The sequence below is a fragment of the Symphodus melops genome, assembly GCF_947650265.1.
Source record: "Symphodus melops genome assembly, chromosome: 19".
NCBI classification, from domain to species: Eukaryota; Metazoa; Chordata; class Actinopteri; order Labriformes; family Labridae; genus Symphodus; species Symphodus melops.
Window position 1 is genome coordinate 12,198,010 of NC_136709.1, and position 21,265 is coordinate 12,219,274.

The 21,265-nt window shown below is 40.3% G+C and overlaps 3 protein-coding genes across 3 annotated transcripts; 1 reads left to right on the forward strand and 2 right to left on the reverse strand.

The window, feature by feature from the left end:
• Positions 1-1,365: 1,365 nt before the first annotated feature.
• On the reverse strand, positions 1,366-8,293 carry plk4 (polo-like kinase 4). The gene is made up of 15 exons (XM_079370135.1): positions 8,073-8,293; positions 7,161-7,256; positions 6,732-6,827; positions 6,371-6,485; positions 5,283-6,261; positions 5,101-5,192; positions 4,467-4,813; positions 4,153-4,257; positions 3,745-3,847; positions 3,505-3,654; positions 3,143-3,371; positions 2,949-3,051; positions 2,701-2,838; positions 1,963-2,069; positions 1,366-1,759 (listed from the first exon to the last, which is right to left on the reverse strand). Exons 1-15 carry the CDS (start codon positions 8,100-8,102, stop codon positions 1,648-1,650), a joined length of 2,802 nt encoding a protein of 933 aa, XP_079226261.1. The 5' UTR covers positions 8,103-8,293; the 3' UTR covers positions 1,366-1,647.
• Positions 8,294-9,463: 1,170 nt separating this feature from the next.
• hspa4l (heat shock protein 4 like) lies at positions 9,464-16,570 on the reverse strand. Its single transcript, XM_079369472.1, has 19 exons — positions 16,192-16,570; positions 15,096-15,153; positions 14,811-14,951; positions 14,470-14,592; positions 14,281-14,380; positions 13,938-14,071; positions 13,611-13,855; positions 13,448-13,524; positions 13,189-13,340; positions 12,972-13,078; positions 12,651-12,784; positions 12,264-12,460; positions 11,666-11,740; positions 11,292-11,435; positions 10,862-10,987; positions 10,635-10,742; positions 10,381-10,500; positions 9,978-10,139; positions 9,464-9,898 (listed from the first exon to the last, which is right to left on the reverse strand). The coding sequence occupies exons 1-19, from the start codon at positions 16,296-16,298 to the stop codon at positions 9,710-9,712; spliced, it is 2,499 nt and encodes an 832-aa protein (XP_079225598.1). The 5' UTR covers positions 16,299-16,570; the 3' UTR covers positions 9,464-9,709.
• Positions 16,571-18,062: 1,492 nt separating this feature from the next.
• On the forward strand, positions 18,063-20,851 carry chmp3 (charged multivesicular body protein 3). Its single transcript, XM_079369549.1, has 6 exons — positions 18,063-18,240; positions 18,680-18,740; positions 18,985-19,164; positions 19,317-19,438; positions 19,595-19,709; positions 19,856-20,851. The coding sequence occupies exons 1-6, from the start codon at positions 18,196-18,198 to the stop codon at positions 19,993-19,995; spliced, it is 663 nt and encodes a 220-aa protein (XP_079225675.1). The 5' UTR covers positions 18,063-18,195; the 3' UTR covers positions 19,996-20,851.
• Positions 20,852-21,265: the final 414 nt, after the last annotated feature.

Genomic DNA, 21,265 nt, shown 5'->3' on the forward strand with positions numbered 1-21,265 from the left:
CCTGTTTCATGACGCATAGAGGAAGAAAAAAAACAAAAAACAATCCTGCAAAGAATATGGTGAAAATCTGTCAGTATACCCACCAACTGGGTACTGATGATCGATCTTTACTTGTTTTGATACAATTAAGCAACAACAGATCTAGATAATTGAAAGATTTGTTCAGCAATATGAACTGTTCTTGGATGCAGTGAAAGAAACCTTCTGTCTCGCCCTCCAACTTAAAATTCACCGACCTGTCTTCTGTTCCAGTTGCTGTCTTTCTGTACCCTGCTGAAATCTTTTGGAGGGAGACAGTCCAGCTCTTTTTTTCCCCCAGTGTTCACTAAGAGATGTTTTAACACTGATTTTGTTAATATCTTTGTCCTGATATCAACTAAGAGCAACTTTATTTTATTGAGATTTTATGAGGGGGGGGGGTTAATATGAATTGAAAGAAAAGCACGGGATGTTTTGGAACAAACGGTAGATATTTACTAGAGGATTAGTAAAACGCTGCGTGTGGTTGTACAGGTGGGGTCAAAGGGACAGCCTGCAGTAAATAGATTTTTTTTTTTTAGCCTTCCCCTGAGCCTGCTGCTTCTTCTTCGTCTCAAAGAGCTCCTTGCTGTTTTATTTCCTCCATCAGTATCCGAGGGGGCTGACTGTCCTGTTGTTTGCCCTATGATCATAAATCGTGTCAGAGCAGCCATCTCACCAGCATCTCACTGGGACAAAAGCAATCTGGAAAAAAAAAACTCATTTTTTTTTTTAGTGTTGTTGAGCTCAAATTTAAAATGTCGAGATGTTGCAGCAGGTTCAGAGGAACTTCTCCCATCCTTTCCCAGCTGATGCCACATCAATAGGGACAGATACAAGTGTCCCTGTTCAGGCTGTGTGTGTACCACTATATTGTGTGTCCCATGTTGTGCTCCTAATTATACTTCTAAATGGGAAATAAATAGTTAATCCTACCCTCGGTCATTTCTGCAGCCTAGACAGTCTCATCATGCTCCCAGCCTCCACCTGAATGTTTACATCCTGGTTGTCTTGTACAGTACATGTATATATGCCGAGGCTTACATCCGTACAGTATGTTGTTTTGTATCAGTTCTGTAATTGAGAGATCCACAATTTTGTGACCTTTTTTTAATCAAATGGCCAAAACAGGGCAAAATAAACATGTGAAACCTCATGTGGCTATACGTGATTATTGCATCATGTGTAAAATGCTGTCTTTAGTTGTTTTTTTTTTAGAGGTCTTATGAAGGTCTGCAATACTGTGCACTTAACTTCTTTATGAATGCTGTATACCCCAAAACAGTATTGAAGTGCTTAATACTTTAATGAATAGATTAAATGCAAAGAGAAGACTGCAAAACAAAGTGCAGAATTTCTCCATCCGGCTTCCAGCTGTTTATTGTCTCAGTTTCACACATTTCAGAGTGCAGACTCACTAAAAATGACAAACACACTCACAGGACACAAATGTTTACAAGGCCAGACTCTTTCCAAATCATTTGGGGTTTTTTTTTTACATAAAAAATATATTTTTTCATAATCTTAAATCTTCTGTACAAAAAAAACAGATGTATTTACAAGAACACTAGACAACTCATGCTATAAAGACTTCTAATGCTACCAGTTGTTTTTTTAATCCACTAAGTATCAATGAGGTTGGAGTTGATGTGCTGTGGGGTTGGCCAGCAGTCCAAGTATGGTGGAGAGACAGTGCAGCTTCTCCTTAACGCGTTCTGGCAACTTTTCATTCTCATTATACCTGAAAAGAAAACAAACAATTCCATTCAGATCAGACACCGTCTGGCATACAAAAAAGGACTCAAATGTCAAATCAATTTCCTTTAGTGTCACTTCCAAGTGCATAGTGTAATTCATTTGTTTGCTCTCTATAAAGCTATTAATCATGACTTATTACCAGCTGATATTGACCAAAGTCCATATGATTCCAACATGTGTCTTTACCTGGTGATCCTCCCCTCTGGAGATGTGTAAGTGATGCAGGACACTCCCGCCTGAACCACCAGCTGAGAGCCGTCATTGAACTGCACCCACACCTCTCCACTCGTCAGCTACAGAAACAAACAGAAGCTGGAATTATTGTCAAACAGACAGCTCATGTGCTAATATCAACAAACTTTATTTACATCGCACCTTTCAGACAAATTCAATTGCAGCTAAAAATGCTTCACAAGGTGGGAGTGGGAAGAAAAGGTAGAACGCTACAAATCTGAGGGTCTGTCTGGTTCATAAACCAAAATGACCTCTGAAACGTAGTCTCGTATAAGACCAAGTAGTGCTTTATCAACTGATTAAATCATACGCAAAAACGTACAGGCAACCAGTGTCAAGACTTTAAAACAGGCATGACGTGTTCTTTCCTTTTGGTCTTTGTCAGCACAGAATTGTGTATTGATTTGTCCTTTCTGGTCTCCCTAACTAATTATTCTACCTGTTTGCCGTCTGTTCGGGTCAGAGACAGAAGCTCAGCATATTTTGGCAGTGTTTTTGTTTTTTGTGATGTGCGCCTAAAAAGTGACGTGATGTTTCATATGAAAATCCGAATCAAAGATCACCGTAATATTTCAAGCTTCCTGGCTGTGGGTTCGAGACCTGCTTTAGGTAGTAAGCCTTTGAAACTATGATTTAAACTTCTGTTTTGTCCTTATTATAGATTATGAGATTACTTGAATTCCCGCTTACCTGTGATGCCCACCCGACATTGGGCACAAATATCGACTTGATCACTTTTCCTGTGCTCTGAGCCAGTTCCTGCCGCACCGGGGAGCTTTTCTTACTCAAGCTGGCTGTGGTAAAATCAGAGCCGTCATAAGAGATCATCTGGAAAGAAAGGGTCATAAGATTATCGACATAACAGAGAATCGTGTAGATGTAAAAGCCTCTGAGCTGTCTTTTCTATATTCTAACTTCTGCAGGGCTGTGACACTCACTGAAGGAGTAATTTGTGGAGGCTGAGGAGGTGAAGCAGTGTCAGCAGCTGGCGGGTGTGTCGGCAGGGATAATGAGCACGGGGAGTCCGAGTTCACAGGTCTCCTTTGAGAGGTGAGATATAAAAAATAAATATACACAATGCAAGGACAACAACAGAAACAAAGACTACACAAATAACAGTTATTCCTCTCACCTGCCAATAGTTATAGGGAAAAAAGGGACGTTCTTGGTGCTGCGCTGCTCCTCTACAGCGATGGCGGCCTCCAGAGACAGACACATGCTGTGCCCTTCGTCAGAAAGTTCCACGTACAGCCGGCTCTCTGGGCTCAGGCCGCTCAGCCCGACCTCTCCCTTCACCGTGTACGACTTCCCGCCCTTCTCCACCACTCGCAACAACTCTGATGTCTTGTGGGTCTTTGCTCCTGCACAGAAAGAGTGTTCATGACGCTTATAACACAACACGAGAACTCAGACAGGGAAAAAAAAAAAAAAAAAAAAAATCTGGGCTGCTTCTTCATCAACAGGATCTGCAGCTCTCGTGCATGTTTGACTCACCATCGTAGAAGCAAACCTCCAGGTCTGCGTTTGGACAGTTCTCCATCAGCATGACCTTTGCGTATTTGGTGTAAAGTGTCACTTTTGGAGTCTTGGATTTCACCAGCTGCACAAACTTAGAGGCGTATTGGTACTTCTTCCAATATTTTTCTATGGCAAAAATAAATTGAATCAACACACTTTTTATAATCCTACGTGAGCTGTGATATGATAGTGAGTGTGTCGGATTCATCAGGTTACCTGGAAGATCCTCGTAGCTACAAATGAGAATATCCTCTGGAGGAGCAGGCGGACAATCCAGGACCGGAAACCCCTTTCCACTGTTAGGCTGGTATATCGTCACCTTTGACAGATAATAATAAGCTTAAATGTAAAAGAATATATAGTCCTGGAATATAGATATCCCACCCTGCTTCTGTTTCTTTCTAATGCGTCACTCACTGTGAATCTTTGCATTGAAAATATAAACAAAGGTACTTCAGGTCTTCTTTTTTGACCAGCCGGGAGGCAGTGACTAACAGTAAAAATAACTATGTAATTTCGCTGGATTTATTTAAGCAATTATATTTATATTACCGATAAATATTTTAATTTGTGTACCAACAAAGCCCACCATAATTGGTGCAAGTATAAACACATGGAGCTCACCATTGAACCATCACAAGAAATCCGAAGAACTTCTTTGACCCGTTCCTGACCGCTCTGGCATTTTAGCAATTCCATACACACTTCACCAGTGTCCAGAATGCTTACCTGTAAACATACAGGCAAAATAAATAAGGCTTCAATAACAGCAGTGTGGGGGGGAAAAAAAACAAAAAAAAAAACTTTTTTTTTTACTAACTCATCAAGCAAACACAACGATGAAATAAAAACTTCAATCTGAAATTAACTGAATGAAAAGGAGTTGAAAGAAGAATAATCTTACATAATCTGCCCCTCTGTCATTTTCAATTACTTACCACTGCATTCTTTGTCTTCTGTCTGATAGGCTTGAGTCTGGCTGCACACAGAGGCAGGACAATGTCTTTCAGCGTTTTCTTCACTTTATCCACGCCTGGCTTGGCTGAGGGGAGCTTTAACTCTCTGCCGTGAGGAGGTTGGAACTCTGCCCCGGGTGCATTTTCTCGGTACGAGTCACAGTTGGAAGGGAGGTTGTGATGCACGTGATGTTGGTTGTGCTGAGGGTTTGCGCCTCGGCCCGTGGGCTTGTCTGACCAAGAGTTGTGAACACCTAAGGGTGCTTTGCTGCTGTGAAAGCTGCCGCTGTTGCTGTGAGTGCTGCTGTCAGCGGGCCTTTGCCCAGAGCCTGAAACAGATAATTCTGTAAGATTTGCTAAAGTAAGGTGGTTTTAGACTGTTTACATAGTTTCAAGATGTCTTTTTTTTTAATCATTTTGTAAACCTTCATTCTTGTTCAGATAAGGGTCACTGAAGCTTGCTCTAGCCTCTACATCTCAGGATAAATCTAATTATAATATAGGATAACTTCATTTAAAAGCAGTTGTCAACTAATGTTCATAAATTAGTAATATGGGAGCAAAAATGCAAAACTTCTGAAATCTTTCGCTTGAAAAAAAGAAAAAAATGAATTACCGTCATTATTAAGCCAATTAGTAACTCCCTCCAGATTTTGAAATTGAAGGCTTGGTGGATGTACAGCCTGCATGGATAACAAATATCCTGAACTGAAACAGGAAGTGTTCTCTGTTAGTCAAATTCCATTTTCAAAATGAACAGAAAATAGGAAAAAAAAAAAAGAAAGAGAGATTTCTTACTTTGCTGACTGCTTGACTGGAGGAGACGGGAGCCTTCCTCGCTCTGATAACACGTGCTGAGCAGACGACATGAGGAATACTGGTCCTCCTGAACTCGTCAGCATCTCCTCTGAGTGGCATCTCCCCATCTCAGTGTAACTCAACATGTGGCCAGAAGCAGAAGAAGTGGAGCGGTCTGAGGAGTGAGCTCTCCTAAGGTAGCGTGAATGAGATTCTCCTGCTCCGACCCCATGGCCTCCCCTGCCCCTGCCTTCTCTGTGAAATCTGTCTGTCGGATGCTGCTGCCACTGGTCCCCCTCCTCTAAACAGTCCCTGATTGGTTGGCGTGGAAGACTCGAAATGTGTGCCATGCGGTTAGGCAGAGTAGATCCTATCACGTTCTTGGTTCTCCTCTGCAGCCGGCTGTTGCTGCAGGCTGAGGTGGAGGAGGTGCAAGCTGTGGAGATGGTTGCAATGCCACTGTCAATGGATCCTTCATCCCCGTGGCCCAGCTCCTTGGTCCTGACCAGCAGGCTACGGGTCATAAACGGGTGGTCCAGCACCGCAGAGAGACTGGGTCGCTGGGCCGGGTCTTTCTGCAGCAGCTGATGGATCAGATCCTGAGCCTCCAGAGAAACATGACTGGGCATGTCATATTCCCCAAGAACCACTTTAGACAGGGTGTGCTTCACTGTGTCTGTGTCAAAAGGGGGTCGACCCATCAAGAAGGCAAAGAACATGCACCCGAGTGACCACACGTCTGATTCCAGGCCGTGGGCGCTGCGAGTCGCCACCTCTGGGGAGATGTAGTTGGGGGTCCCGCACATGGTGAAGTGCTTTTCATTCGGGAGTTTGAGCTGAGTGGCAAGGCCAAAGTCTGCGATCTTTATGTTCATGTTGCTCGTCAGCAAAAGGTTCGACAAGGTCAGATCTCGATGCAAGATGCCATGGGTGTGAAGATACAGCATTCCTTTCACGATTTGATGCATAAAATGTCTTGCTGTGGAAAAAAAAACAACAAAACTCTGAACACATGCAGCTCGCAAAATAAACAATAGTAAGTCACAACAGTCTTTTTAATTCTCGAGGGTAAAAAAGCTCCGTCTGACCTTCATCCTCAGAGAAAGGCATCTTTCTCTCTTTAAGGTATCGACTCATCTCTCCGTTGTGGCACATCTCCAACACCAGGTACACATAGTTGCTGTCTTCAAAGTAGTTGTACAGCTAATAAAGACATGACATATGACAACATTTATCAACATGTCAAAGTGGAAAGACAATAAAAAATAAAATAAAAGTGCAAAACCTGTAATGCATTTCATCCCAGTATCTAAACATTACAGGAGGTAGGAATCAATTTACCACATTACAATAATAGACAATAAAACAGAGCTGATATTCACAGCCTCAAACACAAATGACATTAAAAATCCACAGTAACAGTTATTACTTTTTCAAAGAAAATACTACCTCAAGTATTGAAGGATGTTTCAATCGGCACTGAATCTCAACCTCGTTTGTCACACGCTGGACCATGCCAGCTTTTTGCATTGCTTTTTTGTCAATCTGCAAACGGGAACAAAAGAGGTAATTACACACCTGTCACACAATCATTATGTAGTGTGGCACAGAGCTGTTGCAAAGCGGTTTGGTCTCATAGCAAACAGTCAATCTGTCTCCCTCAGAGAGACCCCAGACCTCATTTGTGGGTAGTTGAGGGACTCTAGGAAGCCCTCGGGAGACAATTAAGGTATCATAATAATAATCCAGCTCTTAAACTTCAACTGTCAGTCCTAGACAACAGCTTGGACGTTTAAATATCTACAGAGCAGATAATGTGATCCCTAAAGTCCTAGTGTTACAAACTTAGACTTAGGAAAGTGGTTGAGGAAGTCTTACCGTTTTGATAGCAACCTCCAGACCGGTGTTCACTGATTTTGCTCGGTACACACATGCAAAGGAGCCTTTGCCAAGGAGGGTGAGGACCTTGAAGTCCTACAGGGAGGAGAGTGAAAATAAACATGAGCTTACCCAAAACAGATTTGAAATGATGATTATAAATCGATCCCACGACACACAGGTGCATGATCAAAAGCATGATACCTCGATCCCGAGCTCCTGAGTATAACATAAACTTTTTTCTTCATCTCTGATTGCTTGGGTGTCAGCAGAAAGGTTTTGAAAGAAATAGTGAATAACACGATCAAAGACAGTCCCGCTGAGCTGCGACATGCTGGATGTAAAGTAGACAGTCCAGCATCTGAAGAGTTCACGGGAGAGAAATCCTCCCACAACAAACGTTAACTGCCAAACGTGCCACAAACACCTGACGCCGTCATATGGCCAACCAAAACCTTGAATTATCCCGGCTGTGATCCCGCTCTCGAGGGACAACAGACGCCGTTTCCAAGCAGCATGTTGAAGGAACCGACGCACAAAGGAGAGACGGGATTACTCGACTATGGACCGAGACTGTAACATGGAGCTAATAACACTCACAATATTAATAACAATGCTTACAACTTCCAGTGTAAAGACTTTAAACACACACCCGTGAACAAGAAGTGAAGCTAAAGTTGCATTAATTATAGAGTGGCGTTCACTGACTTACACGTTATATGGCGATTAATACAGTTTAAAAAATTTGAAATTAATCTTAGGACTAATGCTTTATCGGTAATTACAACATTGTTTGGTAACACTTTTCATCGAATGATTAGCCAGCTTTTTAAATATGTAGCTCCCACGTCAGATCGAGCTCAGTTTGAAGTTAGCTGGCTTGTGGGCGTTAGCGCTTCAAAATGAACTCACCTCGATCTTATCGCCGATCGAAACACTCATCGTGCCCGCTTTGCGTCTTGAAGATGCATTAAGGTAAGTGAAAAAAGCCTCTGATCGAACGAGCTCATCGATACTCGTTAACTGGGTCTTTAAATGGCAAATAGACGTTGTGCTCGTGTTGCCCTCCAAAACTTTGCCATTTCTTCCATTTTGAAAATATCCGCCCGTTAGTCCGACGCATACGTCACGCTCTACGTCACATGACAACACTCAGGATCAGGGTTTTCCACGCCCACAGTAGTGGTGTTTACAGTCTGTCGTTTACACACATTTAAGCCTCTTAGAGTCTGAAACACGCTGTAAATGTCAGTTTTCCACGCAGACTGTGAATATTATAGTCTATGATATGTGTTAGGTTAAAGTGTATATTGATTTACATGATCTATTAAGGCCTTTATTTGCAGTTCTAGTTATTGACATCTAAAAGTCTGAGACTCAAAATGTTCAAATTTATCATTGAGAAAGTAAAATGTAAAAACATGAAATCATAGAAGTTTATTCAGTCAAACTGTTCAATATATTCACTAAAAGGAGAAATAATCTGTAAATTATTGAATATGTTAAGAAATGATAAATAATGTGAGGTGAAATGTTTAAATCCCTTTTTTGTTTGACCAGCAATCTTCAAAAAAAGACAAAGTTTGTTAATAGACAAGTATTCGTTCAATTTACTGATTTAAGAACCAATTTACTTTACAATTTATAACAGCTACAAAAAGGTTGTTTCAATAAAAAGCTGGCTTACTTTGCTTACTTTGGCTAGTTTATTATGAATTCATATAAAGGACTGTTTTTGTGTGAAATCAGAAAACCCTCAGATCATCTTGCCTCTCAGAATTGGAAACCAGGCCCCAGATAAAGGATGAAGCTTCATCGGTATCGGTTTGCCTCCATTTTTTAGCTTCTCTTGATTAAAGTACTTTCTTTAAGTTTCAGCTGCAAAAAATAAACATTTCAGACTTAAGTAATTTTTTTGTCCTACAGACAAATGTATTTATTTTTGCCATCTTTAATCCAATGACTAAAGAATGGAAAAGTAGGTGAAAAGTCATATACTGGAGAGATTTGGTGTATCAAGCAGTACCATTGTACTAGGAATATTCTCTTAATGTACATTTATTATATATGCTAGCTGCTTTTATTTGACATAAATAGTATATACAGTCTCTAGACATGGACATCATATTTAACTTACTAAATTCTGCTGTGGTGTGGCATGCTGTGGTGATTCTTTAGCACGTTCTAGACGCCTGTGAGTAACATGTTTTACTTGAGTTTAAAAGACACATGGAATGCAACCATGAAGAAACCTTCCTGTTTGGTACAGAGAAAAACCTTTATATTAGAATTAAAGTTTAATCCATTGCATCATTCTTTCATTTATTGAGGAATTCAAACCTTGGAGAGAGTAAAGCACACCTTTTTCACACACAAGGAGGAAAACAGAATCCTCATAAGGTTAAGTCCAATCAAGAGGAGGAAGCAGCACAGAAAACAAATCCATCAAAGTGACTTGTGGTGTCGAGGAATGATGGTTCCAGGTATTTATGGTTCTACTGTCTAAATGGTAGGTTGTGATGAACACGGTGATGTCGTGTGCAGTGATCTCAGTCCACTTCCATCTCTTTCGTTGCAGGCTTTGTCTGCTGGCTTCCCTTTGCGTCTCCCTTCTTTTCTGCTCCTTGCTTTGCTGTCGGGCCATTATGAGCATCACTGTTTTGGTCGTTTACTTCAGGAGCCTCCTCCACTGTCGGCTTTGGCCTGTTGATCACTCGATTACACACGTCCTCAAGTTCCTGGTGAGTAAGAAGCGGACAATATGTTGGGAAATGCATTCAGAAGAATGATGCAAGTGGAAGTAAGTCATTTACATACCTGTATTTTGGAAATGATGTCTGCTACTTTAACAACGGGGTCCTGAGTTATACCAAGTTTGCTCTGCGCGTTCATCTTGCTGTTCATCCAGCCCATGTTTTCACTCACACACTTTTCCACAGTGCTTGTTTCCTCTGCAGTCAAATGCAGATATCGTTCATCCTAGGGAAGAGTTTGTGACAAGGAAACTACTCAAACATGATACAAACATTCAAGCAACAACATAGTAAGTGTGTAAAATTCCTTCTCCTTTTCACATAACTTTGTTGCACCCTGTTGTACACTACAAAACCCAATTGTACTTCAAACAAAAAAATAAAAATTTTTATCTGCATTTTCCCATATTTTTATTCTTTGGTACAAATAATCCAAACAGGCATCCGTCTAGATCTAAATGATGTACCTTTTGTTTAAAACAATCCACAAACTTCATGTACAGTTGCAGTTTCTTTCCCAACTCTTCAAAAGCTCTCGGCCTGTCCTCATGCTCTCTGTGCCGGTCCTGAATGGGCTGACCAAACCTCTGGAAATCAACAGAATGTATGTTGGTCAGAAATGTATTTCCTCTTTAAAACGTGTTAAGGTTAGTCATAAGTACAGCAAAGTTGGGTTTTCTTTTTCTACGAGTTTGTGAAACTGGAATCAATCAGCTCGAACCTTTAGTCCTTCAAGTTTCTCCTCATAGACTTGTTTGGGTTGGTCCTCTCCCTCCTCATACAGCCAGTTCTCAGTGTCCTCCAGCATCAGTGTCAGCCGGTTACTGTCCTGTTATTAATGGGCCACCAAGAAATATCTTCTATTTCATACAAGTGTTGATCATTTGCTTCTCACATTTATAGCATCCTTGCAATAGTAGCACAGGTATGAAAGAAAGCAGCACTCACCTCCTCAGTGATGTACTTTTCATAGATCCCACAGAGTTTGTCCCGTAGGTCATATACATACTCCTCCACAGCATTTTTAGCATCATTCAGCTCTTTCACCAGTTTGTCCTGAATGACCATCTGATGCTGTAATGGAAACACGATCCAAAAAAATGTCACAAACGAGGAGAGCCAGCTGTTAGCTAACAACAGAATCACATAAGGATGGAACGTTTGATTTAAAAAAACAAACATAACCTTATAATCATGCAGTGGCAGATGTTGCTGATAATAACTAAGTATTGAACAATCAGGAGCTTCTTCTTGGGTCTTTCATTGTTTTCAAAATGTCAGAATAAAGTGACTAGAAGTACAAACTACAATGCTCAAGTAATCAGCATTTCAAACAGACAATGACTCCGCTTTTCTAAAGACCAGAAGAAGCACTAACCTCATACTCCACAAAGTTGTTTAGGACATCACTCTCAAGCTGTCGAATGTTGTTGGCTACAATGGGCAGATCAATACTCTTCACCTTGACTTTGGGTTTGCTTCCCCCCACTGCCGGGTCCTGCTTCTCCCCAGATAGCTCTTCCTGGATTTAGAAACATGAAATCACTGTTCAGTTTTTGTCCTGCTGTCATTCTAATGTGACTTCTTTTGTAATTTCACAGTTGCAACACAAACAAACTTCTTTAAGGTAATTCAAATCCTTTTTTAATATCAATGAATATTCATGTTTCTACCTACCTGATACCACTGCTAACTTTTCCTCTAAATAAAAAAGGACTTAGATCCTTGCCTAACATTTCTTGTTTAACCGACCTTACTGCTGGAACTGTTGTCCTCGCTCTGCTGGTCCCCTGGGGTTTGGCCTTCCTGGTCTACTTGCATTTTGGTCTAAGAAGCGACAAGAACAATATATACTTTTACAGTACAGTACAGAACATAAATGAATTGTCTTTTTAACAAGATTTATTTAACTCTACTCCTAAAATAAATCCAGCAGCAGTCTGCCAGTGATTCAGTCCAAGGATGATTCAATACAAGGACGTGGCAGAGAAACTCTGTGATCAATAACTAATCAATGGGTTCATTCTTCAATAGAAAGAGACATTTTTAAACCATGTTACCAATAAAGCAGTATTTTAGATACAGTTTTATATGTACACGTCAAATAGTTCTGACATTCTACCTTTTAAAGGGGAATGTCCTCAAAGTGCTTCTTGATTAAATGTGTTTGTTTTCTATCATGTACAAACACATTTATGAAACACAACTGCCCAGCAATATTATTTTTATTTATCATCCTGGGATCATGACTCTATCGAGTTTCATGTAAACCCAGTTGTTGAGTTCGCTAGGGGACAATACATACTGGCACTGCTAACACACAAACACACACACACAAAAATCCTCTCACCTGGTCCTCTGGCCTGCCTTCATTTTGCACCATTGGCTCCGAGTCAATTTGCATGTCCTCCCCCTCTCCTTTCTGCTTCTCAATCAGGGACGCACTGGATACGCTGAATATACCGTGGACGTTCACTCGCACTTTGACCTTCACTTTAGAGGAGTCTCCATCTGGCTGGGGAACAACGTTCTGTACAGAGAAACATCCTGCAAACAGAAAAAAAAAAAGATCGAAAACAGTTATTCAACATATTCCTGTTTCAGTCCAAAATACCATCTTGGATCTTATTGTTCTCCAGACTTTTGTAGCTGGCAAAAGACAGACATCTGCTTAGTTTTGCATCCTGAATTCTTGGAGTGCATGTCTGACTTTCAGATTGAAGTGAAGTATAAATACCTATCCTTTGGTCTGGGTAGGGCAGATCTTGAGGGCTGTTGTAGAAGGCTTCAAGGTCAAAGGGTTCCTTCTTGTGAAAGGTGATCACTTTGGAAAACGGAGCAGCATGATTCTTACTGAACACCTCACACTCTCTGCAACAAAGATACAGTAAAGAAGAATAGGAGGGTAAGGTAATTAATACACAGTCAATAAAAGCTGTATCTTAAAGCTAGCTAACCTAGCTTGATTGACCACTTGTGACTACAGAGAAATAAATCCCTTGTTGCATAAAGAGCAAGTGCCACATTTGTCAAATTCAGATAGCTAAGATGTCCTCACCCCAATCCATCCTCTGATGGTGTTTTCCAGCGGAGAGTAATAGGAAAGGGAACCACGTCAATGATGGAGAATTCACGCACTTTAAATGCTGGAGACAAAATAGCGCACTGCAACCCAAAACAAATACACAGTATATAATTACAGTCTGTTTTATCTATGAACAACTTCACAATATTTCTTAAGTACATTGAAACAAAACTAAAGATTGAAGAGAGACCTGGAGCGCGCAGCCTCTCGCCACAGCTTCATCTGCGTTAAGCGTGGTACTGATGTCTTTACCGAAAAACTTCCAGATTCTCTCTTTGATGGCCGGGCTTCTCGTGGCTCCTCCAACTATCTCCACTGCATAAATATCATCCCGGCTTAGCTCTAAACGCAAAAAAAAAACAAAAAAACACATAACCCAGTGTATTCTTCCAATATGTAGCATTCAGACACTATGCATTTACACATTTAACCAGATTTTAGGGAAGTACTTGATTGTTCGAGAGCTGTTTTCAGCGGCATCTCTATTCTCATCAGGTATTGAGCACACATGTCTTCAAACTGGCCCCTGTGGGTTACAAAATTGGAAGAAAAATAAAAAACAATGCTGGATTTCCTCTTTGATCAGGAGTGATTCATGTGAACAAAATGTACCTGTTCATCCTGCCTGTAACATCAATGTCATTCATGAAGCACTCTATGTTCAGTGGCAGGTCAGAGGAGTTAGCGCTCATCAGCTTCTTCAGTTTCTCGCACTCCTGGTGCAGCCGCAGCAGAGCCCTCGGGTTCTCCCTCACGTTGAGCTTGTACTTCACTTTAAACTCCTCACAGAAGTAATCTACCAACGCTTCGTCAAAATTGCGCCCACCAAGATATGGATCAAACGCAGTGGCCAAGACCTGACAGAGCAGATTTGACATTGAGCCTTTGGGTTTAAAGGCACAGGTGTAGCTGTCGATGTAAAAAGGTTATAAGACTAACCTTGAGTTTGCCTTTGTTGAAGGCAGTGATGGAGACCTGGAATGATGAATGTCCAATGTCCACAAATACAACATTTCTTGGCCTCTCTTCTGGAGTGGGGAGGTCCTGTTTATAGATCCCATAGGCCAAAGCCACTGTTTAGAAGAAAAACATTGATGGTCATATTTGTTTGCACAATAAAATACAAAGTTTTCTTTTTTAAAGATATGATATATTATTTTATCTATTTATAGAAGTAAAGGGTAAAATCAAGAGCCTTTGGGAAATTTTACCACAATGCCAGTCCCTTGTTAAAGGTTAGTGTCAAACAAAAAAACATTTTGTATTTTTCAAGAAACCTGACCTGCAGTTGTGTCATTAATTAGCCGTAAACAGTTGAGCCCTGCGATGAGAGTTGCATCTAACACAGACCGTCTTTCAGCATCTGTGAAAAAACCTGGGACCTGTGTAAGAAAGCGCAAATTATGATTTCATTTAACATCTTTCTCGATGATTTTAATGGTCCTCCGTGATTCTTTTTATTGTCACTCACAGATATGACACAGTCCACCACAGGCTTCTTCAGTGCACTCTCTGCTGTTTCTTTCAGCTTGTTGAGCAGCATCCCTGTGATTTGCTCCACTGTGAACACTTTGTCTTCGTCCAAATAACGCAACTGTGAACAGGATATAGTCAGGATACCTCTTGCTAACATTTTATGTATTGCACATTGAGAATTAAGTGGATAAGTTGCACGGAACAAAACCAGGGGGAAAAAAAACAATGACATGGCTGACTAAAAATAACAAAAGTGTGCAATGCAAGCAAAAATGGTCAGTGCCAGAGACAAAGGGGAGAACAGAGATAGTTCTGGAAGTTTATACAGTGCTTCACCTTAATTCCTGTGTTTCCATTCGCCAGTTTATGTAAGCTGTAAGGCAGTTTGTGTTTTTCCGCTTGGACGAATGGGTCATCAAACGCTCTTCCGTGGAACTTTTTGAAGCCATGAACTGTATTTTTGAAGTTGGTAATGACCTAAAATAAGATTAGATAATAAACCTTTTTTATACATATATGATAAGGACTTAAAATGTATTGTTAAAACATTTTATTTCCTGTATTATCTTTTTATTATTGCCCTTACAACATAAATAAGATATAGATAAATAATATTCTTACTTGACTTTTGGCTGCATTTCCAATCATGCGGCTTTTGGAGGCCAAAGATACACAAGCCCTTTTTGGAAGACAAATACATCAGCACATTAGGAAGGCTACAACAGAAATAATCCTTCCAGACAAGCAGAACTGTAATTGTCTGACTGCTGCAGACAGAATCAAACGTCCAGGGCACGGAGGCAGATTTCGATTAAGGAAATTTCACAAGGGAGTCTGAGGAAGAAGCACAAACTAGGACAGTGAGATGGAAAAGTTCACCTTCATCAAAATATGGACTATTTTTTATTTTTTTTTAAAAACAACAACTCCATCTCCCACACTCATTACAAAGATGTTCATTGTTTTTACGAACCAACGTCAATGCTTCTTGTCATACAGGGTTTAGGGATGCATTTTACAGTGATAAATCTCTCCTTAGTTTAACCTTGCCTCAAACATATCCCCAGTCACTGAAGGTGCAAAGCTCTTCACTTTCCTGGTACAGCAAATCCCTTTTTTGCAGGATGCTGCAGCAGATGTACCTCCTTTATATCCCTGTACCAGCAGAGACCTTGATATACAATTCTTAACACTGAAATATAAGTTATTTCATATCCTAAAAAATGTAATGATACATGGTGTAATTGGGATGTCCATTACAATCCCAAAATGGCCTGTACTTTAAGTATGATGTTTTCGGCTAACAATTAAAGACAAACAATGACCATGTGATGACAAAACATATCTTCCTTTATAAGATATAGCATACTATCACACTGATGTCTTCAATACCATCTTGTCTTTTTAAGTTTCTTATCTCAGGCTGGTTAAAAGCGCACTGCGCAGCCCTGTGGTGATTGTCAGTAGACCTGGCTGTCTGTTTAAAACGGAACAATAATTTCTTATGACACATTTTGACCTACGTTACCCTGCTGTGACGCCGAATAAAGCAATAGTAACAGGCAGGCCCCATCACAACCTGCAGCAGCAGCAGCATTACTGATGTGTCTACACCGTCACAGCTCAGCCAGTGCGCCTCCAGTTACAAACATTGCGTAACAAACTCGCAGCCTGACCACATTTCACGGGGATGAAGCTTGTCAACATTTATACTTACGGTGTGCATCTGTCACTGTAGTCATTGGTAATGGTTTCAATTCCGCCGCTCCTGGCCACTGCAATGTAGCAATTCTGGAAACCCACATCAATGCCTACCACTGACATGATGAGTGCTCTAAAAGTCACCTCTTCTAAGTTGCCCTATATGCAGCGACCGCACAACACCTTTGAGATGAAGAAAAAAAAAATGTCCGTAATAAAATGTAAAAAAAGCAAATCTTCTCTTCTGAAAACAATCAAGACAGCTGAGGAAGCACTCACTGAATTACTAGCTGTTATGTAAGTCAAGCTGTTTATAGCAAACTCATTCAGAGTAATCCCACAGAGCAATGGTGTCCAGAGCGGATTCACCCACTCCAAGGCAGTCCGAGCATCACTCAGAGCCTCTGAAAGTCGGATGCTCTAAAGCCCGCCCCCTTACGTCTCTGACTGGCTGCGTCACACCCACTGTCCTCACCTGATTGGTTCGATTACCAATCGATAACAGAACAATCTAGAAACCCATAGACAGGGGGCCGCTGAAGACGTCACGAGCGGGACAGCAGTGTTAATATTTACAGTCTATTTTATGTAATCTGTTTTATGGGTGTTTTTTATACCTCTTAAAAATATGTCTGTAGCTTCATTAGACACCTTTGCAATATAAATAAAGCCTGTCAGGTTACTTTTTCCATCCCAGTCTTATGCACTGAAGAACTGATGTTTGCAAGTAATAGTGAAATCAGCGGTTCAGATATGCGATTAGTGGGGCCTGCAAGGATTGGAGGACAGTTTGAAGGCAAGAACAGCCTTAAAGAATCTTTAAAGGGAGACAAAGTCACATGGGGGTCAACTGGGTCTGATCATATGAACGCATATGCCTCCACATCAACACATTAATATTAAAAATACATATATAGGCTATTTTTGTTAATGATAATAAATAAATAAATCATATACAAATTAATTAAGTAGATAGTGTAATTATTCTTGAATGGTGGCCATCATCCCTGTTTATTTCTGCATACATGCGTGTACTTATTTTCTTTCCTGTTGATTCTCTGAAGCAGTATTGGCATAAATGAAATACACTGAAAGAATCAATTCATGGTAATTTTATAAACTGGAATCTAAAAAAATAAACAAAAATGTTATATTGATTTCAATCAGTTCAATTCAATAAAGAAACCTTATTGTCTATCACATCTTTACAGGAAATTACCTTTTGTTGAGGTTCAGTAACAACATACAAACATTGACATTAAAAGTCAGTCAGTTTGATCTTATTCCAACTGATCAAAGAAATGAATAAATTGTATGTATAATCAGGCTTTCATCTGTATGCTACACTGTATGTAAAAATTGGGGCGGCAATATCAGTCTGTTGAGACGGGCTGGGAATATGGGGGTTGCTGGTTCAAGTCCCGGTGCGGACTCATATGGTAGTTGGTGTGAGAGCTGTAGGGGTGTCAGGGCACTTCCCGAGTTGGCCTTCTACCGAGGTGCACTTGAGCAAGGCACCAAACCCCCAACAACTCTGGTGTACTCCCTGTGCAGCAGTGTGTTGCAGCCCCACTCTGACGTCTCTCCTTTAACACATGTCCACTCTCCACAGGTCCTGTTTGTGTGTTTCAGGCCCATGTGTATGAAAAGTCTCAAAAAACAACGTGTAAACCAAAACTGAAGTAGACTATGTAAACTATGTAGACTATGTAAAAATAAAACGAAATTAAATATTGCTAAGTGACAAAAAGTTTAAATTCATTGCAAGTATATTTAATGTAAAACAGTAAACATTTGAAAACCTTTTTATAATAATTTCATTTCAATAGTCTTGCGGCTGGTTCGATTCGTCTTGTTCACTTGTTCTTGTTTCCATGATGAGGACCAGATGGAGTGAAGGTTCCTTCATGTTGGGACGCGGTCCATCTGGGCGAGAACCGGAAGTGCTGGAAGAGCGAGCTCAGCTAGCCAGATAGTAGTAGTCAAATCGGTTAGCTTGTTATTTAACTCGGTAGATACAATGGGCCTTTTCGGCAGAACACCGGATAAACCCCCCAAAGAGCTAGTAAGTACCTCCTGTTACAATTAAATAATGACTTTGTTGCCTTTGTCCGTAATGGGAAACAAAATGACTTCAGCTAACGTCGCTCATGGTAGCTTTAAACTGTATCATCTGTTGCTACTTCTTGCTAACCTAAAGGCTGACGTAAGTCCAGTTAAACGAACTCACGATAACCCTGTGTTTATATCGTGTTTAAAGCTATATTTATAACACATAGTCCTTCAAGGCCAGTCGGTCTTGTTTTGTTTACTATGAGCTAGTTTGTTAGCACACAAGCTAACACTTGTCAGCTGTCAGTGTAAACAAACCCTGATTGTGTTGGCATTAGCTGACCTCGGTATCAGCGTGAAGAGTAAAAAGTTATTAATACCTTTATGGTTTTACTGTCGGATTGTAATGTTGGAGGAAAGACAATTTTGTAATGTATAATGAATCTTTTCAGATCACCGAGTGGAATAGAAAAATCAAGAAGGAAATGAGAATGATTGACAGACAAATCCGAGGTAAGCTCTCTCGCACTGAACAGCTGCATTTTTATTTTTATAAAAGAAGTGTCATGGTTAGTTTTTATTTATAACTTCAGTATGCTCTTATAAGTAGTGATTTATCGTAAAAGTAAAGGAACTTGACACTACAGACATCGGCTCTTTAAGCTGCAAAGAATTGTTTGTGTAATTTCATCAAAACAAGAGCTCACTGGATAATTGTTTTTTGTTTCATTTTTAAAGACTTGTAACTTTGTTTCAGATATTCAAAGAGAACAAGAGAAAGTGAAACGATCCATAAAAGATGCAGCCAAAAAGGGTCAGAAGGATGTGTGTGTGGTTCTTGCAAAGGAGATGATTCAGTCAAAGCGAGCTATCTCAAAACTTCACGCCTCCAAAGCCCAAATGAACTCTGTTGTTCTCAGCATGAACAATCAACTCGGTGAGTTTTTGAGTAAGGAAGAAGGGTCTGAAGTAAGGAAAGCTTGTTTAGTTCTTTAATTACCCAACTCTGAAACATTTGTTTTGATAAGAGAGCTTTATTTTTTTTATTTAGGACTGTCTGTGAAAGGGAGTGTGTTTGTATCTTTCTAGCTGTAGTGCGTGTGGCTGGGGCGCTGCAGAAGAGCACAGAGGTGATGAAAGCCATGCAGAACCTCGTCAAAATCCCAGAAATCCAGGCCACCATGAGGGACCTGTCAAAGGAGATGATGAAGGTCAGCACCAGTGTGGATATAAGCAGATTTACTTCAGAGCCAGTCTTGTGCTAAAAAAAAGTGCGGCATTGTGTTTGACACAGGTTACCATCCAAGATTATTTATTCTAGGTTGTTAAAGTGCTAAACTAGGACATCATGTATGTCAATATTTCAGGCTGGCATTATTGAGGAAATGCTGGAGGACACATTTGAGAGCATGGAGGATGGAGAGGAAATGGAGGAAGCAGCAGAGGCAGAGGTTGACAAGATCCTTTTTGATATCACAGCAGGTAAAGCCAATTGTTATACTGAGGAATACATCCGTTTGTCCCTGATTTGTTCGATGTCTTCTGTGTCTTTAGGGCTTTACGACAAATGATTTTAACTAAAGTTATGCACTGACTAAAGTTACTAACTGTTGTGTTTTCTTATTTAGGTGCCCTTGGCAAAGCGCCGAGCAAAGTCACAGACGACCTTCCTGAAATGGAGCCGGCTGGAGCCACCGCAGCTTCAGACGAGGAGTCGGAGGAGGACATTGAAGCAATGCAGTCGAGATTGGCAGCTCTGAGGAGCTAAGGTGAACTGCCACTGTTCTGTTCCAGTCAGTTTGTCACTCCAAGAAGGACAGAGACAATTTTTGGTGCGGGTTTTACAGTACTGAGCATCCTCTCTGCTTCATATTATAATTACTATTTCATAATCATTTGGGGTTAACATTGTGCTCTGACAGTGTCTAAAGTTTTTTTTCGATAGATTGTTGTGGTTCACTCATCCTAAAGAAAGGGTGTTTATGCTTTTGTCTTTATCATCTAGGGTAAACCTAGGTAAGTCTTTATTATCCAAAGTCAAAAAGAAAGTTTAAGAACGTGTATATAATGTAAGTATGGAAAGCCTGCTGTGCCTACAGTGTGTCATCATATTTTTTGTCCTAAGTTATGGACTGGGGGTGGAGCTGCTTTGGTATTAATGATCCAAATAAGTGATAAAAAAAACTGTTGAAGGAAGCCACCCATCACGCAAATCAAGTCCTACATCACTAGTTAGCAAGCTGTTCTAATCAGTTGGAAACATCTAGTAAGCAACAGCGATTCTGTTTACTGGTAACCAGTTGACATTATCCAAGACACTAGAGCTGATGGGTAGATTTCTTTTTTGAAAGTTCAGTTTTTGTACTGTCACAATGTGTCTGTTCTATATGTGGTCTTACACTCGTCAGAAAAATTCACGCATACTACTCAACCCCACTGTCTTGCACCTACATCTAGCTTGTTAAATGTTTGACCTTGTGTCACAGTTGAGTTCCTTCAAAGCAGGACGATGCAGAGGAAACAAAAAGGTTGGTTAGTGCAGAACCTATGTATTGTGGAAGTATTGTGTGTATAATTTTCTATGTGAATGAGGACAAAATGTGGAAATAAACTTTTAAGAACAATGGTTGACGATCAGAAAGATGTATCACATAGGTTATCACCCTGAACACTACAACAACACAGTTCTTTTTATGTAGACGTCTTAAAGGTAAAAGCACGCCTGTGTCTCATCAGGTCTAAATGGGTAAAGACTCTACTGTATCGCAAATCGAATTCTGTTGACTGACTCTAACAACTGTTTGGCATATCAAACGTAACAAAATATACTTTTTCATTCTGCAGTTCAGAAACTTGAATGCATAAATTCAAGTGCCACATGTATGACTATGACATTATGTTAAATTATTAATTTAAGGTTTTAAAATTTTTGTTAAAGGAAGTAGACTGATTTTATTTTGTTTTATTTTTTTCTTACTTGATGAAGGAAGAATTGTAAAGGTTCATGTGGCTGCATTTTGGAAATGTTCTTGTTGGGC

Bases quoted from the DNA above. Each gene is read 5' to 3' on its own strand.
- plk4 (XM_079370135.1), bottom strand. From the start codon at position 8,102: ATGAGTGTTTCGATCGGCGATAAGATCGAG. The intron at 5,193-5,282 runs GTAAGAAATCTC...TTCCTGTTTCAG, and splicing joins CCAGTCAAGCAGTCAGCAAA to TTCAGGATATTTGTTATCCA. The intron at 3,052-3,142 runs GTGAGAGGAATA...CACCTCTCAAAG, and splicing joins TTCCCTATAACTATTGGCAG to GAGACCTGTGAACTCGGACT.
- hspa4l (XM_079369472.1), bottom strand. From the start codon at position 16,298: ATGTCAGTGGTAGGCATTGATGTGGGTTTCCAGAATTGCTACATTGCA. The intron at 10,988-11,291 runs GTTAGTGCTTCT...TTTCCATTACAG, and splicing joins ACAACTTTGTGGAGTATGAG to CATCAGATGGTCATTCAGGA. The intron at 10,140-10,380 runs GTACATCATTTA...ACTCTTCCCTAG, and splicing joins TGGATTGTTTTAAACAAAAG to GATGAACGATATCTGCATTT.
- chmp3 (XM_079369549.1), top strand. From the start codon at position 18,196: ATGGGCCTTTTCGGCAGAACACCGGATAAACCCCCCAAAGAGCTA. The intron at 18,741-18,984 runs GTAAGCTCTCTC...ACTTTGTTTCAG, and splicing joins GATTGACAGACAAATCCGAG to ATATTCAAAGAGAACAAGAG. The intron at 19,165-19,316 runs GTGAGTTTTTGA...GTATCTTTCTAG, and splicing joins CAGCATGAACAATCAACTCG to CTGTAGTGCGTGTGGCTGGG.